Below are 22,695 nucleotides of genomic sequence, written 5' to 3' on the forward strand. Positions count from 1 at the left end.
ATCATGACAAAGCGTTTTCAAAGTAGGTTCAAATACATGTGGATTTACGTGGGAGGTATATTGTAACATCCATTATTAGGTATATTTCTGAGTCTGCGCTAAGTATAGATATATTGAGTTTTTTGACACAGTGTTGTTTACAAAGCGAAAGAAGGACGTCATATAAGAATTTACTTTTACAGATTGTGACTTGGAATGAGAGTTGTTTCTTGGGCATGCATACCACATATTCGTATATCTATGTCTTCATAGTTAGTTTGTTGTTGTAAGTTTGTCGCAGTGTTGTTGTTCTTCATTAAACCTACGAATAGTGTGTGCATCTTAAACTTATATAGTTATTCCCCTAACAGATTAATCACATTTGTTAAATTTCATAATATAAAAGAAATACATTGTTAATATGAAACAAATATAGACTTAATATTGGCACCTTTTAACGTTCTGATAAGTTGGGTATTTATACATGTATAAGACACCGAATCATTCAAAATTTCAACCGGGGAGTCCGATAGAATGAATCTTTTTGATAATTACTGCATTACGAAAAGGCAATATCCAAAACCAGTCGAATTACTTTAACTTATTTTCGTTCAAAATGTCGTTCAATTTATATTAATTTCATATTAACTAAGGATTTAAATTTGTGTTCATAATCAATGCGTAGCGATGAAAAGCATTTCGGTTTATTTGATATTAAGTAAGAGGTGTAAAGATATGCATAAAGTTGCTTTTGTATAAACAATATTCAATGCTTCATCAGAAATTTAGTATAAAAAAACAGAAGATAATTCATATAAACTTGTTGCTTCGTGAAACCCTTTTCCGTTATCTAAAAAACTCTTTTATTATTTTAAAACTCCATATAGTATATTCAATGATGCTATATAATTAAAAGGAAAAAAAAACAAATGTATTCACATTTATAACTTTTAATTAGAATGTTTGCACGTTATCATGGGAGCCCTCCAACGCGTCATGGTATTCGAATACTTCCTTGTTTACTTTCATATTAATGATCTTACTATCTCGAGACTTTTATATATGTTTCTTAAAGTAAACTTATCAGGTCTAATCAAGTATTGATTCCTCACTGTTAGTTCTAGATCGTGCAGTGCATCATGTTTTCCTCTGTTATTTCCAAGCTGATAAAAGCAAAGAAATTGTAGAAGATACGAGTACACAACAGGAGGAATACAAAAATATTTTCCGACTATTAAAGATTTCAGTTCGTCTGGCAATAAATAGAATGGATATTGAAATGCCACAGCATCAATCATCAAATATTTAAATGCATACAATAATCCCCATTTTTGTTTCATCTGGTTGAAAATTGTCTGTTCAGCCAAGCTGTTGGCAAAATTTAGATATATCCTATCTGGGGTAGAACTGAATAAACAGTAGTTGATTATATCTAGACATTCCTGAAATCGTTTACAGTTGTAAAATATAGATGCTAGCCATAACCATGTTGAAGTCGACGATGAACGTAAACTTATCTTGAAAGAACATAATGATTTTTTTAATTGTTGGTAGAACAATTTGTTTCTAGCCATCATGTTACAAAGATGAGATGATTGTAAAAGTTCAATGGCACATACAGATAGTATGTGTGTAAATTGTTCCTTAGTTAAAAAAACGTTAACAAGACGTTCAATTGCAATGTTAATTGATGATATGATTGGCATGGTCAGGTAACAATAACACGACAATTCCGACGCTGATAGTATCACTCCACGCGAATTAATTGATGCTAATCTGTAGTCCTGAAAAATAGAAGTTTCAAATACAGAAACCCATGGAGATTCATAGATAAACCGTAAAGTGTTCAGTACTGTCTTATGGTCTTTATCAGTAAATCTGTCTTCAAACAGATTGTTTTCTGGGATGAAGTATTGAAGACATGTTTTATATTCAACACAGTAAATCAGTCGTCTGATACAATACAAGAAACAAGAAATCATATTCTCCGGTTTCCATTCTGATGGACTTATTTCCTCATTTAACCAGAACATTATGGTTTTAAGAAAGTAGGAACAAAGCAGATCGCCATGTCTCGGTTTGATGAGATCCTTCAAAATAATTTTCATTAACGCATAACATAATAGTTGAGTATGGGAAAAGGAATAAATCAACATCTTTTCAGTCATAGAAAACGATACCCGCCATTCTAAGTCCTCATTCGGAGAGTTTTTACATCCAATAGGAACAAATAAAACTCCGTATTCTACTGCTGAAGTTACTAATTTGTGATGTAGCCCTGCTGTACGTGATCTGTGAATCCATTGTTGAGCTGGTGTGATCCATTCCTTACATCTTAAACATTCTGCATTATCAAATTCTTCACCTAATGTAGACTGGCATGGACCATGAATAACCATGTCATCATCTAAGTCTTTTTCTCGAAAACGTTTACTTGAGATGTAAGTTTCTTTTCCAACAGTCTCATCACAGTCGTGTATACTACTAATACAATGGTATGCTTTGTTAGCTAACTTCAGTCTTGTAAATCCTGGTTTTGTGTCATTTGTTTCCATAACCAATATTGTTTGTTGTGGATCATACTGAACATTATGTAAACTTTCATACACACGAATATAGTTATAAAGAATCATTATATCACAATCACTACCTTTGAGATCTAGACCTTCTGATTTACTACCACTGCTTATATAGGTTGAATTTTTTTTATTTTGAACAATGTCCATCGCAGTAAATATCTGTCTTCTTGTCTTTACAACTTCCTCAGAACCGACGATGTTACACAAGTAATTATAAAATCGAAGTGACAGATTTTTGTCATTAAAATCCATATTTACAATATACCTAGAAAAACATAGATTTTTCAATACACACCAGTTATTCAATTATTTGAAGAAATATTTAATCAACCCCGTTATACAAATTTATTTGCCGAAACCCCGTCTTGACGAAATGCTTGACCAAATTTAGCTGACCTCAATATCGGAACAGAGTGCAGCCATAGTCCTTCCAATTATGTTAATTGGCAGGTATTTTGATATACATGTAAGATCGAGAAAAAATATTGAAAATGTTGATACGTAGTTAATCTTTTTGAAAATACAACAAATGAATGTTTTAAGAAAATAACAATTATTTGTTTGTTAAGCATTCCCACCTTTCCATGAAAAGACCATATGCTTTTGTTCTCATTATTATAAACAATAATTTCCGTGGGGTTAAAATTTCGTGATTTTGTATCCAAAAGTAAGTTCGTTGGGATTAATTTTCATGGTTTTTAAGTGTAGAAATGTCATGTTATAATTGACAATACTCGATAAAACTGATCTTAACGTTTGCTGTTGTGAAAAAAACAATAATTGCATTTCATAGTTTCATGAGCACAAATCAAGTTCTGTTCCCGCTAACCGGCTTATACACATCTTTGATGTTTTATCCAAGGACAATGATTGTGTAATAAATGTATTACGACTTGAGGGCATTACAGACGCATTAGACTGTTAAATGACATTGATTGACAGTTCTTGATCATTTTTGATAACTGTACAAACAAAAGATTAGGATTATTATTTGACTTAAAGAAAACCTTTGAATATCGTTTTCTAATCAATTAACCTATGAATTTCATTATATGCATCATTTATATAATGTCCATAAGATTTGTCAGATCATAAAATAATGTAAATCTACGGTAAAATGTTCGTTGGGGTTATAATTTCGAGGATAATTCTTATCCTCGATATAAACGAAATTAGATCCCCCACGAAAATTTCTGTTTTTACAGTATTACTATATTTTCTTCTGCCTATTTTTTTTTCTCTGATGTGTCGTTGAATTTATATATTTAGTATTTGAATTTAAACAGCCTATACGCCTTTGAAACTACTATTGATTAACCAAATACTTTTCCATGTAAGAGTAACTCCCCGGCCACTTGTTATTTCTTATATTTTGCAGCTGAAGATGAAGCTGACAATTTTTTTTACCAATTTGCTTGTTTTATCGTCAGAATGTTGTGTTTAACCTTGAAGCGGTATAGAAAGTATAAATGTAGGACTCTAAAGTACGATGGACATGCTGAAGTACGATGGTGTCTCACGCTAAATTGCGATGGTTGTTTGTTTGCTTAAGTACGATGGTATATCACACTAAAGTGCAATACACCAATAGGGTAAGGTTCGAGGGTTTAAACGTTGTACAATGATTTTTTTAAATATGTTTGCCAAAAAAGTTGGTATATATTCTAGGGTATAACAAATGTGATACATGTAGACTTTATGATATACTGGACTGTAGTGTAGGATTAAGTGATTGATTATAGAATACCAACCACGTAATAATTGCTAAAAAGGTAATTTAGGTGTGACAAAATACTGTATTTCCTGTTCAATCATTTTTTTAAGGTTCAGGCGCAATTAGAAATATTTGAATAATTGGCGAAGCTTGCCGTTCACACAGCTCATCAATATTCTACCCCCCCCCCCCCCCCCCCCCCATTTTACAGTCGTCATTGTAAATTTCAAATTCAAAATGTCGGAATAAGTAATATTTATTTGTACAAGCTTTAGTCTTAATGCAAGAAAAATGCAATATTCGCCAAGATTTCTCCCTCTTCGTAATGAGTACAAATACATGGTATATTGTCCTACAGTTTTAGCCGACAATTTATTATTTACGCTTATTTTCAATAAAATCGACAAATATATTTTAACAGGCACCGCAAAATAAATTGCAACGTATACAATGATATGATTGGATCTACTCGCTACCAATAGAAACAGGACACAGGAAACCTATGCGTATTCTATTTTGCGTCTATATAGTAAAATGCCAGGTCATGTGCAGGACACGGATCCTTCTTTCAGCACTAAAAAACGCATTTACAGTTAGGTTTGAAATAATGTCATAGCAATTTGGTTTAATTAATTATCAAAGGTACCAGGATTATTAAAAATAGATGTTGATTAAATATTTACTTTACGGCATGTACATTTTTGGTTTATATATAAACGACTGTTAACGTCATAATCCAACTGCGTTTCTAACGTCTATATTTTCGCGGACCATTGGACTTTAACGTATGTTAGCATCGCACGTTAGCGTTGACCATCGCACTTTAGCGTGACCATCGTACTTTAACGTCCCCATCGCACTTTAGAGTCCTACATGTATAAAACGTATTTCACCTCCTGTATTTGATAGAAGGGAAATGTATTTGTTATGAACCAATCCTAAGTGATACAGACTTAGGGAATTTTGGCCTAAAGCCTGTGGTCTATAGAAAGGAAAACGAGGCAAAGGTCAAATACAAATATTTATTTTTACGTTCAAGTGTGTGCATGGAATAACCTACTTAAAGGATTTTTCTCACTGCTAATATCGTAGTGAATGTTCAATGTTGTTTGCAGAAATATATAAGCCGTCATATTTTTTTTGTTTGTTTTTGTTATTTTAATTATATTATTTTTTAAAATTGATAAATATTAACAAAGAAAAGAAACATATTGCTTGAAGTAAATATACCTTTGTGGGAAGGGTATTTCCACCATTTTGAAAAAAAACAATGTAATGAACAATCGATACATGTATATTGATAAGCTATTAAAACATACCTACGGAAATTTCTGATCTGTGGTAGGAATTGTAGAATATCGAGTTCAAATTAAATGATTTATGCTAATAATGCTCCTTATATAAGTACAGGGTAATCGAAACAGGTTAATACATGTATGGAAAAATGTATATCTACCAGGAAAGTCTATTCATTACTATGACAATTTGATATGTACGAGAACTAGTCATTAGGTCTTTCCACTTTTCTGTGGAAAGACATATTGTATTTGTTTTCATTATTGGGTCATTTCACTTCGCTGTGGAAAGACCTATTGTATTTGTTCTGATTATTTTTACTTTCTGTTCAAATTTATCATGATGTTAAGATATTAGGAATATGTTATTGAACCGTTCATGCGCATTTCAAATTCGACATTGTTGAACCAAACTTATGTCTTTATAAGATATAAATAAAAAAAAAACTGTTATTATTGTGTTTGTATCTCATTGTCAACCGTAAACATGGTATACCATCTTCAAATTATTTTTTCAAAATGTTTAGTTAAATGTTTAGGATGCTATAGTCAATTTTAATCGGAGCGATAATTAGACTCTATATGAGGGTTATTGTCCCTTTTGTTTTTGACATTCACTGTTTTCGTTATTAAACAATGGTATCATTAACTGATGCATCTGTAAAAAAAGACTATAGAAGGTTATATACATACGCGGATGTCTAATAAAAAGTTCTAAATTGTATAATATCGTGATCAGAATATAATGTTGTCTGATAATAATAGGTGATGTGTTATGTCCAAGGACGTAAATAATATCTCGGACATAACTATAGAACAGCCAGGACACGCTAGTTTAGTAATGTCATTTAAAAAAATTTAAACATTAGAAAAACCAACATATCTGTTATATTTTCCCGTGCATGGAACATATACAGAATTAATTTTGGATGCAAATACTTCCTTCGATTTATAATAGTATCTTAGATATTTATTTTAAAATTAACGTTCATGAATAGTTGATAAAAATGTATTGAACATTTTATGCGCAAGCAGTAGAAAAAAAGAGTAATTATATACTGTATTGCTACAAAGGTAAAAAAATTTCACACAAAGAAAACTGTATCTGTTGTGCATGTTGCCCACATGTTCACTAAGTGACTAATAAAAAAGAACATGTCTTTAAATATTAGAAATACACACTGTGTTTTTCTTTCCTTCATAAGTTGTTTGAATATTCCTTTAACATTTTCACTTGTGTTTTAATATTGAATTTATATAATGAATGCAATACATAGTCAATGAATAAATTTTTCGCTGAAGAAAAAGGCAAAATAGTTACATCAAGTACATCATGTACAGTTTGTTCATTATATCTTGATCTCTTGCCAATGTTAATGCATATACTTATTGAATAAAACTTTCGTTATGCATGTAACATAAGACGTGTACATTTTCTAAGTCCTGTATACCTTTATAAAAGCTAGATGCTGATAGTTTTTTTAATCAAATCGATACCTGGTCCTGGTCCTAGTCTGTGTAACATTCGAATATATCAATTAATCTCAAGCTTATAGAATTGTTTTAAAAAAAAACAACATTTAAACTGTAAAGATTGTATAAAAATTCCCTTAAAAAGGCTAGCAGGGAAATGTTGTCAGAATTAGTACGGCTAGAATAGTGATGGGACTTGTAAAAAGTTGTGTTCACAGAGTGACAATCTTAGTAATATGTAAAGTAATTATTTGTAAACGGAATATTCTAAAATTCAAATTGCCAAACTGTATGAAGATATGTACTGTTAAATTGCTATAATGCATACGTTGTTGATTAATATATCCTTTCAAAATAAATATGCAAAATATTAATTTTGTGTTGTTTCATTACAGGTTCCTTAAGATTCAATATCCAAAACTGTGTAAACATACATGTCTGACACACAACACAACTTACTTAAAGTTCATCAAATTCAACAAATAATTTTTTTAACGCAGACGCTTACAAAGATTGAAGTTAATAGCAAATTTGACATGAAGTAAATTAAAAAAAAAAACGTTTTCAACAGTTTCATCAAGCAGTTCGAAATCATCATTAAGATCATCTACAAGTTCTTGCGAAAGTCAAATGAGCTCAGTCATATATGAACAAGAGCAAAAGCAAAAGTAGAAACAACAAGATTAAAGTTTGTAGAACTAGAAACAGAAATGAAGAAAAAACAAGCGTCTCTTGATGAGCAAAAAGCAAGAGCCGACAGGTAAAAGGCAAATCTTGCAGCTGAATTAGACTTACAAGAAGCCAAACGCGAAGCTGCCGGGACAGAAGCAGAAGTTGATGCATTATCAGAATCTCCGGAATCGTCAGAAACTTCAGTTAAATATGAATTAAACATACAATCAGAGCCATTGGATGCAAAAGCTCGGACTAAGCCAACAATTAAACTTAGCAAAACAGGATGTGCAAACTAGAGTTACAAACAACAACATATTGAATCTTCATACCGTGTACCTGAGACTAATTTGGACCCGAGGATTGAACCCTTTATTCCGTCACAGTCTGTAGCAGGTGACTTTACTCGATATCTGTTGAAAAAAGATATGCTTCTCTCTAGACTTTCACAGTTTGATGACAAACCAGAGACATATCTCACATGGAAAATGTCTTTCCGTGCTGTCATGGAAGATTAAAAGTTACACCAATGGAGGAATTAGATCTCTTAGTTAAATGGACAGGTCAAGTGTCAAAACGACACGTCATAAGCATCAAATCCGCCAACGCATCAAATCCCTCTAGAGCTCATTAGTTCATCCTGAATTTAGATTGGTTCGTTTGGCTTTTGCCTTATTTTTCAGTGCTGTATGTTGTGCCTGTTAAACAAGAAATCATACTATTAGTATAATATAACTACTCTTTGTAAGTGGCTCATCAATGTGTTATAAGAGTAACACGACGAAATTGTCATGCGGTGCTAGAAAAGCTTGTCCTTCCGTACCACTCCCTACTTTTTTTAAGGACTCAGAAAATGGTTTTCAAAAGTTTGTTTTCTGTCTAGTGCATTATTATTTCTTTTAATCTTTTCGTCGATTTTAATAAATGGCCACGGTGTAGATGTTGTTTTTTTTTATTAAATTCTGACATAATGTTTTTTTCCCTTCGGATGACCAATTGTTCATGCAAATTTCGTAGTCCCAATTGAAGACGCGTTTACATATACGAGTGTCGTCCATTGATATAAGTTTGTTCCAATACCTTATCATATTGCACCATCGTCGTTCCTGTGAGTTCACCAACCAACGTCACCGTTTATTGCAAATGTCGGTGCAAATTTATGGACGCCAAAAAAATTACGAATTGCTTTGTTCTGGATTTGATTCAAGTAAGCAAAGTCTTTGTATCCCCAGATCGAAGAGCTTTAGTCAAACTCTGGTACTACACAAGAAGTAAAAAGTTTCTCAAAAGTTTTAATTCCGAAGTCTTTTATATGATGAATCATGGAGATCATAACTCCTCCTAAGTGTGCTATAAACAGTTTCGTATAAAAAAAACTAGGGGTTATTCCCCGACTAAAAATAACCATGGAGAAAAACCCCTGTTTATTTACTTACTTGGTGAAAAATTATCATGTTTTTTGTATTTGATTGTAAAAATTAGTTAATTAGCTTTCAATTAAAACAGGTTGAATGATTGAAATAATTTTGAAAATTATATTAAATATACATATTTCGAGGGGAGACAACACTGTAAACAGTCTGTTTTTTTAGCAGTGAAAATTGAAAACTTATTTGCAGCTACTGTAGCTCTTTTAGGAGCAGGAGACCGTACCCTGAAACAAGATTTTTTTGAAAGGCCACGTAAAAACCTACAAAATTCATACAGTTTTGATTATGAAAAATGTGCATGGATCATGTCTTCATTGGTGTGCACATGACCACTTTCAAGTTTTTTATGTTAAAATTATACCTTTTTCCCCCATGTTCATTGGATGAAATTTTTATAATATATTAAAAGTACACATTATTTTTATTTCATTATAAACTAGAGAACATTCTGAATCCAGTGATATCTAGTTTTATACAAGTATCTTTATTAATCAGTCCACCAGTAAGGGTCACATATGCATGGTCCCTCAAAACATGACGTCATAGAAAAAAACTGTTGATTGCACCCTAAAGCTCTACCTCCAGCTTCTGATAGTCTATTTGCGTTGTCTATAAAGTCCTTTAGGTCGTGAAAAATTACACCGAGGTATTTGTATTTGTCAGTCGTTTGAAGTAGATTGTAACCGATTATGAACTGGAATTCACTTTTAGATCGAGACGGACGAAAATGCATAACTTTTGATTTCTCTGTATTTATCAAAACACGCCATCGCTTGCACCACTCATGGACTTTATCAAGCATGCATTGCATGTCAGTTTCGGATGATGCCAATAAGACTATGTCGTACGCATACAAAAGTAACGAAAGCATTGATTCGTCCACATTTACACCAAGTCCGAGATTGTTTACTTCCTGTACCAGATCGTTGATAAAAATCGAAAATAACGTTGGGGATAAATTATCCCCTTGTTTATCACCAGAAGTGCATACAAACCACTGTGAAAGTTTTTTGTTGACACGAACACAAGCAGAAGTTTTAAGGTAAATGTTTTTAATCGAGATGTAAATTTTCCTATCAATGTTATTTAACAAAAGCTTATATAACAGCAAATCTCGGTCAACAAAATCGAACGCTTTTTTAAGATCAATAAAGGTTGCAAATGAAGTCTTCAGATTTCTAGATACAGCATTAAGAGTAAATACATGATTCTCACACGATCGATCGGAGCGAAAACCATTTTGTTCGTCTGCTAAAATATCGTTGGACTCTAAATATAATGATAATCGACTGTTTATGAATGCACTGTACAGTTTTGATATACAAGAAAGTAAACTAATTCCACTAGGCCTGTAATTGAGAGGTACACGTGGATCTGAAGATTTGTCTTTTAGAATTGGACAAAGTATAGTCTGTCTCCCAACAGACGGAATTATACCGGTTTCAAAAATCAGTTGGAACAAGGAATGAATCACGGCCACTATAGGTTCAAACTTCAGTACTTCGTATGGAATACTATCTATATTAAGACAACATCAACTAAGGTACATTATTTACTACACATGTACATGTAGTGTGATACAACCTATGGTACATCCATATATTGTATATGAACTGGTCAAGCTGTATTATTAATTATTCAAAGATTCATGGTATGTAATGACTATATAAGACTAAAAAACCTTCGTAAGTCTACGTGTCATCGTACGTCAATCGTTAACAAATCGTAGGTTTTACAGCCGTTTCACAAAGTTGTCGTAAGTTAAGATGATCGTAAATAATACGCAAATCTTGGCTTAACGTACATTATGTACTACAGCTTTACCCAGTCGTAGCTTTTCTACGAATATGAAATAAACCATCCATATAGATCTAGTACTTAAGATCGAAGTGTTCTTTATTCTCGACCAAGATGCCGCTAACGTTAGATAAGGAAGACGAGAAAGAATCTTAAATATATCTTCATCGTTTGATCAAAATTTTGACTTTGGTAGAATCAGATTAATCTAGCTTTGATTCCCACAAAACCTTAAAAAACTTAGTTATTAATCACTTTGAATTCATTATATTTCCTTCAGGCTTCAGTCAAAACAATTAAATAAGCAGACTATCTATCACGTCTGCGTTCTGATATCTATTTATTATTATCACTGCAGACACAGTGGTAATAGAAAAGACGTTTAAAAAAGGATGTCTTATTCCCAATATCTATACTATTAAACGAGAAGACCTCCTTTTGTGTGTCGCTTCTCTTCCATCCACAATAAATTAATCATCATGCCTCTGTGTCCTATAGGTACCATGCATAGTAGCATTTGTCATCTATTCTTCTGACTAGTCAGTTTGGGTTTTTTTGGAAGAAAAACGAAAATAAAGGCGTCCGGATATATATATATATACCGTCATCAAACCAATTTTTGGATTTTGGGTGCTTTGATTTTTTTCTTTTTTCCCCGGACAACCTTTTTTTCGCCTTTGGCGATAAACAATCTATTTTTTTTGGCGTTACATATAGTGGCAGCTGAGGGTGAAACAAACAAATTTTTCTTCCCCGGGTCCAAATCAAACCGGAAACAATCTTTAAAAAAAAACCACAGCCCCAGCTAGAATACGTATGTTCATAGCATACATATACACGAAAATAATGGAATTTAGCAATAAACCAATAACGAATTTTGGGGAAAAAGGGGGAGGACATAAAATAATTGTCCTGTCTCCAAGTACCTATGAATTGTGATACCTTTTCTGAAATTCTCCAGACATAAAATCTTTAGAAAATTTCTCCCTGCTACAGTTGACATACTTTCAAGCAAGCCATAAATGCTCGCGATTTCGCGGGTGTTTCAGTAATTAATAATAAGTCAGAATAAACCTTCTGATGGAAAAAAACAAATAAATTTGGCGTTTAAGGAAAGAATACGCAGATCTCATGACAACTGAATCAAATTCATTAATCGTTTAAGAAAAATGCAAAGAGTGTCCCTTTTTTATTGTAAGAAAATTTGACTCAAGTGAAATTCATATTGCTGCTACTTTATTCACAATATTTATATAGTTATTTTCTTGATAAATATATAAATATATAAATATTGTATGTTTGATTCTAATAAATTATTGCGACATTTTTAATATTGTATGTTTTGCATATCTGACTATGCGATATGGAATTCGCTCATTATTGAAGGCTGAACGGTGACATATAGTTTTTAATTTAATAGAGTTGTCTCATTGGCAATAATACCACATCTTTTTTTATATTTGTCCTGTAAATCAAATGATCATTGTATTCGAATTGTACAGTTTAGATAATTTTATTGACTGTCAATTTTGTTGTTTTACATTAAGTTATAGTTATTGACCAAGCAAGTCGGTATATGCCATTTAATCTGCACAGCACGAGATGACCCAATAACCCGAAGGACGTAGGAGTTCGGGTTATTGGGTCATCTCGTGCTGTGCAGATTAAATTACATATACCGATTTGATTGGCCAATAACTGTTTTAACACATGACGCAATCAATTTACGTGAACGTTTTAGAAATGCGGACGTTATTCCGCAATCCACGAATCCTAGAAAAGTTTCTTGTAGGATAAAGAAAGGGGGAAATACGACTCTGGTAAGTTTAAAATTAATATATTTTTTTTTATGTTTAGACTCATTCTAAAATTGCGATTTAATGGTTATACTATATTTATTTTGATCGTTTCCGTGATATTTATTCCAAGTTTTTATCAAATTGAATTGGTGACGATGAAGACTTTGACAAATTGTGTACTTTCAAATTGGAGTATGAAAAAAAAATAACTGCAAGGGTTATTGAGTTTAAATAGTTTCAATTGCTTTTGAATTTCTTTCCCTCAGTGATATGCTTAGAGAAAAAAAGAACCGAGGAAGATGTTATATTACCTAAATTTCAAATATTAAATAAACAGTAAATACATTTCTCTTTCAAAACCTTTTACTTCCCTACTTCCCGCACCCCCCCCCCCCCCCTCAAATTCAAATTTCCTTTTTAACTACCGTATTTAAAAAAAAACCACGTCCATCTAAATGAAATCTGATTGATCTCCAGCTAATCCCCGTTTTGAAACTAGCCTTTATATGATCCTCATTAAATTCGATCCAAAAATAGTCCCTTTATAGGAATAGATATAAAAAAAGTCGTTTTAAATTCCATTCAGTCTGAAACTAATCCAAATCAGATTTCTTTTATTCGGATATTCTTAGATACATTTCTTTTTTGGTAGAAATTACCAAAAATTGTTTTAACTATCTTTCTAACTTTCAAACACTGATTTAGATTTACGTTGTACACAAAATATAATAAAACAGTTTATGTCCCAGCTAAGATAAAAAAAAATATAAAGGAATGAAAAACCTTTCTTTTGCCTATTTTGAAACTACGGTGTTTTTACGAAGTTCAACTTTGTCGTAATTTTAAGTCAGATGGTGGATTCGGGGTGGGGCGAACAGGTCTTTAACCCTTGGATTGGACCAAGTATCGTGTTTTAGCTTAAAATCGTCAATATTGTCGTTAGTCTCGCTACACTCGGGGATTTTTTTTTAATTTGATAGAATAACGCCCCTTTCAAAATCTAGAAACGGCCCCTTAATGTAAAAATAGTTTTGAACTGTGCAGTATATCTGAGGTAGTTAATGCACACCTAAGTTTGCTGTGCATTATTCAGATTATAACACAGTTAGAACAAAGATATTTTAGGATGAAAAATGTTGTCCTGCCTTTTTTTTTAGTTGTAATCTCTGTCCTGCCTTTCTATTTTTCACTCTATCCGATCCTGCTTTTTTTTTTTAGTTTATCCTGACTTTCTTACATAAATTGTCATCCTGACTTTTTTTTTACTCAAAACTCCTGTCCTGCCTATTTTTTTTCAAATTTCATCCTAGCCTCCCCATAAAAATCAAAGGTAGCTCCCTTATGCATTTCCCTTGGAGTTTGCAATGTCTTTTTTATTTTACTTTTAAGTCTTTGCATTTGCATTTAGATATCGCAGATCAAATTTATTCATTTATAGTGTATCAATATTCGTTTTTTGATTGAGATAAGCCTGCCAATTAATATTTTACCGTGTGTTTTTCTATGTAGTAATGTTATGCTATTGTTTCAGAAAAAGGGAGAAGATTTAGATCCTTTAAAACATTTAATCCTGCTGCAAATGTTTGCACCTGTCCTAAGTCAGGAATCTTATGTACAGTAGTTGTCGCATGTATATGTAATGTATACGTGTTTCTCGTTTCTCGTTTTTTTTTTTATATATATTAGACCGCTGGTTTTCCGTTTGAATGGTTTTACACTAGTAATTTTAGGGCCTTTTATAGCTTTTTGTTCGGTGTCAGCCAAGGCTCCGTGTTTAAGGCCTTACATTGACCTATAACGGTTTACTTTTAATTTTAAATTGTTATTTGGATGGAGAGTTTTCTCACTGGCACTCACACCACATCTTCCTATATCTATTTGCTTTGATACAAACAGAAATTAGATTCTTGACCTGCCGAACTCGAAGGAAGTACGCTTGCACGGGATTCCATAGTCGTCCACCAATAAGAAACTGGCTTATTAGAATAAGAGTTGGAATACTTCTTTCAAGGTTAATGCGTCAAAAGCACGATAATACGATTATTAAATATTCCAAATATTCCCACGACGCGACTAACAAAGCGTTTCCAACACTCCACTAAACACAAACAACAAAACATGCGTTGAAGTCATCCGAAACGAGTGCCTGATTGGTGAAAAAAAATGTTTATCCAATTCTTGAACCAATGCATGTATATATCATCAACTAAGTCTTCTCACGGTGCACGATTTGATCATTTTTTTACCCAAAAATATCGTATAAACGTCACTTTTCTCTCTCTGTCTGTTATAAATTGAAAAATATTGCCGCTCATTAACTGTTGCGTTTTGAAGACGTAGTTTACTGATTTTCACCTTAAAGTGAACAATCAACAAAGAAGTTGTTAGTGGCTTTAAACTAGCTGTCAGATAACTGCGAGTACTCTCAGATATGTTCATTGTGTCTTTTTGTGTCGGGATGTATAAGTACCCGGCAACGTCCACTTGTATTTGTTTGTCTATCTGATGAGTTAAGCCTTTTTCAACTGATTTTTATAGTTCGTTGTTATGTTGTACTGTTATACCACTGTCCCAGGTTAGGGGGAGGGTTGGGATCCCGCTAACATATTTAACCCCGACACATTATTTATGTATGTGCCTGTCCCAAGTCAGGAGCTTGTAATTCAGTGGTTGTCGTTTGTTTATGTGTTACATATTTGTTTTCGTTCATTTTTTTTAACTTAAAGAAGGCCGTTAGTTTTCTCGTTTGAATTGTTTTACATTGTCTTGTCGGGGCCTTTTATAGCTGACTATGCGGTATGGGCTTTGCTCATTGTTGAAGGCCGTACGGTGACCTATAGTTGTTAATGTTTGTGTCATTTTGGTCTTTTGTGGATAGTTGTCTCATTGGCAATCATACCACATATTCTTTGTATATAATCAACAAAGAAGCACGGATATTGAGCACGTGTAAAACATGTATATTTAGATAATAGTTTATCTAAATGACAGATCCATGCGTATTGCGATCTTTAATAACTTGTATAATTATTTTTGACATTCATACATTATAACATTAATTCAACACTTTGTAAAATTTTGTATTTTCAGCTTTTTATCATTTATTAGATTGACTCTTAATTAAAGTATCAGCACCTGCTAGTTATTATAACATTCTATCCGCTCTATAAGTCTCTATATTTTAAATTTCTCCCACGCAAATGAAGGTGTTATATGAATCTTTCTGTGGACTGTAATCCTTTAAACTAGTACGCAGTGTCTCGCCTACTATTGATGTTAGTCGGAGGGCTCAGGCTCAACAAAAATCAGGAACACAATACTATTTTTTTTTCTCTGAAGTACGTCCATTATTCATTTTTCATTATTCAAAGTTAGCTGATTAACAGATGGTTATAGTCAATATGTTCCGCAATTCGGGGCTGACGGTTCAAAATAAGCTACATATGTATTTATATAATGTTCCGCCACGCGCATTTCGATTTTTAGGTCCTTTGTTACTTCTTTAATCTGCCTTGCGGAACATATTGACTTTATACATCTATTAATAAGCTAATTTTGAATAATGAAAACTTAATAATTGGCGTACTTGAGCGCGGTTATTAGCTTTCTATGCCAATGGGAAAAGTTTTTAGAAGTCGTAACCAGAAAAATTAATGACGCAACTCCGACATTGACGTTTAATCTGTGTTTTTAGAAAATCTATGTTGTATAACCAAAACGGCAACAATATGGAGAGTCACTACGATTTAAAAAAAAAAGCTTTATGTTAGACTTGCAACCAACAAAGACTGCTCTCTTGTTTGCCTACAATCGAGCAAGTTATCATTCAAACAACATGGTGTAAGAGTCAGCATACACTCAAACAAATGAATGACATCACAACAAGCAAAGACGTTAAAAGCGGCACCTTATGAATATGGTTTGCGATAAATTTGCAATGGTCCAACCCCGGTTCTATCACTTGTCTTATAAAATCATGATATTTTCAGAATTTATTATGCTTTTACAAAGGAACAAAGACTTAAAGAAGAGAATGCGTTTTGTGTTTGCCCATACATTTGTTTATAGTAAGGATCTTTTTGCTTTTGAGAAAGCTGTCTTCATATTTCATTATCATGATTAATGTGCCATTCGGTTTCTTGCGGAGATTTGTTTTATTGGCAATCAATTCAATTCAATTCTTTATTACTTTAATCAAACCACATCTTCTTTTTCATATTTACTGCAGGGTTTGTTACTCATGCTGTGTGGATGCAGTAGAAAGTGTCCACGCGCCTGTAGTCTATGCCCTTATATTTTTATAGTTAGGTTTTTTTTTGCTTGTGAGAGATTTGTCTACATATTCCATTATCATGATTAATGTGTCATTTTGTCTCTTGTGGATAGTTGTCTCATTGGCAATCATACCACATCTTCTTTTTTAAATCTCGGTTTTACAGAGTATGTCCTTTTCAAGAAAGCAATCTCTGTTCAAATCTAGTTATAAGTCAATAGAGCGTTGACGACGAAAATGGTGAAGCTGTTTCTCCCGTTTTGATGATTTCACACTAGTTAACTTTGATTGATTTAAAAGGTCCAAGAGTGAAGAGGCGCTCCGATTATTAATACTTTCTCTTAATAAGGTCAACAACACTTTCGAGTATCATTTTGGTATTCGATACAAGGTACTACCTAGTGGGAGATATTATGGACATAATTGTGCAAATCGTGATACAAGCATGAAATTTTGTATACAGCTTGGCTAAATGATAATTAAAAAAAATCCGCTGCTGGCCATAAAAACAAATCATTTTTTCAAAATGGCCACCGCTCATTTGGAAATGGCGTCATATCCAATTGGCTACATTTCATAAATCCTTTAAAGGCTGTTTTATAGGTATAATCCAAAGTAACTTTTGATAAAACTTCAATTAGAATTCCTACAGTACGATGAAACAATACATACATGAAGAAAAGGGTGACTTCCGGTTCCAAAATGGCGGCAACAACGTGGAAAATGTCAATTTTATCATTTCTTTTAACTTAACATGAGATGTCACGGTCTTTATTAGATTCAGATGCATATATACAGGTTGTCTATCTTATAATTATCTGACAGTTACCAATACACACAACTGTACAAGGAAGACCAGAACGGTAGCATTTACAGTTACCCACACTGATTGATTTCTTGCATTCGCATTTAAATAAATCATGACACGAGGATGCAACGACAAGAAGTCCATTTTTGTTACCAACTGCCATTGTTTTCTTTTCTACCATCCAACTCCAGTGTTCATGACTTGGTACATGAACCTGTCGAATGCATAAATCCGGATGAGCCCAAACATGTACACCTTGATATGATTCTCTTTTGATCCGGAATAAAACCTCTGGTAGGCATCATAAAGCTGCTGCTTCCTAACAAACGATTCAAATCGTGCCTTGTTAACAGCAAATGTTGATGTTGCCATCGTGATGCAAACAAATGCTTCTATTGTGTCAATGTCTTTGTTCTAATACAAAAGCGGGGTAAAAACGTTCTTTACATCTGGTAATACTTTCCATGTCTGGCAAGCTGACCTCTTCACTTTCCCATGAAATGCCTACACAGTGTCACATCCATTGAATGCATGGCAGAAAGGAAGAGCAGCTACACGGGGACCAGACCAATTTGCTATGACATGTAGAGGAAGCCATAGAAAGTCTTCTCAAACCTATTCACAATTTGTCCGCATCTTATCTTACGATTGTTGCAATTTCTAATACTACTACAACTGTGTCAGTACTACTTAAAATTCCTTTGTACAATCATTTTCAGCGGCATGCATAACATTAACAATGATCTGATTCGTCATGGTTACAAGGGAATAGCTGGGAAGTTTCCGTATTGAAATTGCAAAGAATGTTTAAAAGAGTAACATAAGCATTTTAATAAATCACTAAAGAAGCCATTATATCAGCAAGAAGCATGAACAAATCCGTTTTGTTGTCATCTTCACAGCGAAAACTACTCCAAATCCTTGAGGTGTTACCAGAACCAACATCTTTCCGTCTACCACCAGTACCTTGCCTTTTTTCTCTCGCCCTAGCCTTTAAATTATTCATTTAGTAAACATCAAATACAATGTTTACTCTGGGATACTTGTCGTTAAAAGATTTTAGGTAAGGCAGTATGACATCATTTGAATAATCATCAAATATTCATGCCCCACGTTGTGACCTGGAATTAACCATAATGATTGCTGCCCCACCAACGACAAATGTGTCAGAATTGGGATCAGTTGGTGCCCAATCGCAAAATAGACTCATTTGTTGCGATTTAATACAACAGTTTAAAGTGATATTCTGAGACAAAGACGGAAGAGCATATTGGTTTTCATGGCTAATGAAATCTTTAAAGTCAAACTGTCAGTTTGACAAGAAATTAAGGTATTGAAAAGAGATCGCAGTCACTTTTCAGGTTCTCCAGCTTTGTTTTTGACAAAGAACTTTCCAGTTTCATTTTAAACCTTTTATAGGGAATTGCTCTTTTTTATCTGGTTATAAAAAGCAGATTCACCTTCGTTTTGCATTTGGTTTCAAAAGGTCTTCGTATTGTTTGGACCCAATATCTTGGATTTTATAAACATATATTACCCGCTTCCGAATCAGCAACATCCGTAGGGGAGTCAATTGTGTACAAATCTTACGACTATTCTAGAAATGAATTTCTAAACTCGTTCATTACGTTGGAAAGCCTTTGGAGTTTTTCGTAGAAATACTTTTGTGTATCGTAGAGTCTTCATGATGTCGTTCATCTGTTGTAGAATGACTTAAACCACTAGATCTTTCAAATTTATCTACCAGTCTACTGACTTCTGGTCCAGCTACCATTCATCGTCTCAAAGGGATCTTCGGTTAAACGTATGGCACCAACATCGTCCTTCACAATTGCATTATTCTGTTTTTGTGTCTGATCAATTGTAATATAAAAAAAAACTTTCTGGTCTTACGCATAGTAAAATTACCACTTGCAAATTCCATTGATACCTTTGGGTGTTGTTCGCGAAGATATGTCAGATCTCGGAAATGAATCAGTAACCATCGACCAAAATTAACATGATCAAGACAAACAAAATACGGTATCATGCTTTGTAAACTACGATATATGCCTTGTGGAATGGGCGTACTCCCGAAAGCACCAGCTAGAAGTTCTTAATTTATAATAATACGCGATATATTAAACTGTGGTCGGAATGACTCTTTTTCCGTTCGCCAGTTGATCAAATACTTATACTTCACAGAGTCATGAGCTATATTTTCTGCGTTTACGCTTTCATAAGGTGACATTATCAATTCAAGCAAAACACATGCTGTTATCTGATGCACGTGTTTAGTCCTAATTACATTTGAACATTGAACATTCTAGGTGTTGCAATATCGGCTTCAGTGAGGGCACTTGTCCATGTTCTATCACACAATATTTTACTCAGACTTTTAAAACATTGCATTGTACAATCCACCAAACATGACGACAAACTTATCTTCTCCGTACAAATCTGGCCATTCCCACTGAAATTGCTTAGCCAATACCAAAGTGGTTGATGTGCAGCTATAATATATGGTTGCCCGGGATTTAGAAGGTTAACCACCTTGTTCACCTTATCCAATGAATGCTTAATAATTGCACATGAAAGGGCGTGTTTTATAAACAGTGGCATCATAGAAGTTACACTTACTTGATCAGAAGAGCCTAGATCTTTAGAGGAAAGAAAGGACGACAAAGATAGTTTTACGAAATCCAAATCCTCATCTGATTTACATCATTGTGCCCTTGTAGTGCGTGCAAATCGCTCTTAATGCCTTTGAAAAGTGTGCGCATGCACGAAATTGTTAAACGCATGGGTATCGTAACCTCGAAAATGTTATAAAACAAATACATAACATCATTAAAACTACCAAAGAGCTAAGTATATAATGAATAGTTCAACTGTTTTTGTGTGATTTTTGTAACATTTTCGCGCATGCGCAAACCATGAACATATTAATTTCTAGTATATATTTCACATGTTAAAAAGTTAGCCACCTAATTTGATATTTATATTCTAAAAAAAGGTCAAAGACAACATTTTCCAGAAAAATAAGTATTTTAGAACTGGAAAAAACAGCCATTTTAGAAAACGTGGTGGCCATCTTGAAAAAGTTATTTTTTTTTATGGCCAGCAGTTATTTCTAAAAAAGTGTATAATAATGATGCTTCGTGCTAATTTTCATGCTTGTATCATCATTTGCACAATTCCCTCGATTTTGCTTGCTAATATCTTCCACTAACCGAGCAATAATCGAGTACTCTCGTTGAATCCATATCATATATCTAAAATATGCGAAACTTAACTCGATATTAAAGGCGATCTTATTTTCCTTCTTTTTTTTAGATGTCTTAAACTCTGCTGATGATTAAAGAATTTATACCATTATTACGACAGATTTTCACACAAAAAAAATGCTAGATGTTATAATATAAGTTATTTTGAATGTTAAACTAAACGATATATACAATACGATCAACTCTATCTCTATATTTTAGAATCATAGAATCGAACAAATGTGATCTGAAGTAAACAACAGAATTAATTTCCCACTGAAAGCAGCCCTTGTTGACCTTCTGAATAGAGATGTGATTGATATGGATGACAATGTAACGAAATATTGCATTTCCAACACTCTGGTAAAAATTGGAAACATGGCACTTAATAGATTTTTCAATACTTGGAATGTACACAGGATTCCAGGTCAGTATTTCAGAATAAACTGAAAAATAACAGACATTCACTACAAATTTTGGTTTTCTTTAAATTATTGGTCAGATATTAAAAAACTGTTTTTAAACTCACCAGGACCAATGGGCCAAGTGACATTTTTTCATCGCTAGGCGTCCGTCGTTCGTGAACTTTTATAAAAAACAGTTCTCCTCTGAAACTACTGGGCCAAATTTAACCGAACTTGGGCACAATCACCATTGGGGTATCTTGTTTAGAAAACGTGTCCGATGACCCGGTCCGGCAACCAATCAAGTTGATCGCAATGGCTAAATATAGAACATAAGGGTAAAACGTAGATTTTGGTTTATATCTTTGAAACTAAAACATTTAGAGCAAACCTGACAAGGGGGACGAAATTTGTCATCAGGTGAAGATCTATCTGTCCGGAAATTTTCAGACAAATCTGGCAACCCGTTGTTGGGTTGCTGCACCTGAATTGGGTAGCACTCCACAGTTAGGTGTGTAGTTTCGCATTTTGGCCCCTGTAGATTTTTCAAATATGATAGCTAGTGTGCAATTAAATTCATTTTTGGATAGCTGAGGATTAAATTAGCCTTCCTACCATCAATATTATGTTATGTATTTAATATAGGCTGTTTTCTGTATGACAGTCCATATTTGCATATCCATACCATACATAGGTCCCGCAATTATTGTTATGTTTTTTAACTTTTTGTCGCCCGAACTTTGTGATAAAATTTTGCGAAATGAGGAGAAAGGCATCCATGTTTTATTCGGTCATTAGAAAGATTAATGACAACAGTTTCTAAAAAGGTATCACTCATAGGCATTGCAATTCTAGTTTGATCCATTTTTTGTGGGGGGGGGGGGGAGGATATATGACATTTTCATCCCCCTTTTTGCAATATTTTATGGTAAATGAATGCAGAATGTTTCCATGGATACACATAAAAGAAATTATATTTCACCCTTTTAACTTTTGAAACTCAAATCTATGGAAGATACTGATTACATACATATGCACATGTAAAACACAAACAGTTACTAGATTAATGTATTACAAATCCAGGAAAAGGAGATGATAAAATATTTTGTGGTTAATCTCTAATTTTATTTTCTAACTGTAGAGTGCTCCCTTATTTTGCAGTTTTTGGTTTCTATTATCTTGAATATTATTATAGATAGAGATAAACTTTAAACAGCAATAATTTTC

At 33.3% G+C, this 22,695-nt stretch overlaps 1 protein-coding gene across 1 annotated transcript; it reads right to left on the reverse strand.

Annotated features, from left to right (window-relative positions):
• Nucleotides 1–1,004: 1,004 nt before the first annotated feature.
• LOC139497687 (uncharacterized) lies at nt 1,005–2,810 on the reverse strand. Its single transcript, XM_071285921.1, has one exon. The coding sequence runs from the start codon at nt 2,808–2,810 to the stop codon at nt 1,005–1,007; it is 1,806 nt and encodes a 601-aa protein (XP_071142022.1).
• Nucleotides 2,811–22,695: the final 19,885 nt, after the last annotated feature.

The sequence above is a fragment of the Mytilus edulis genome, chromosome 12, assembly GCF_963676685.1.
Source record: "Mytilus edulis chromosome 12, xbMytEdul2.2, whole genome shotgun sequence".
Lineage (NCBI taxonomy): Eukaryota > Metazoa > Mollusca > Bivalvia > Mytilida > Mytilidae > Mytilus > Mytilus edulis.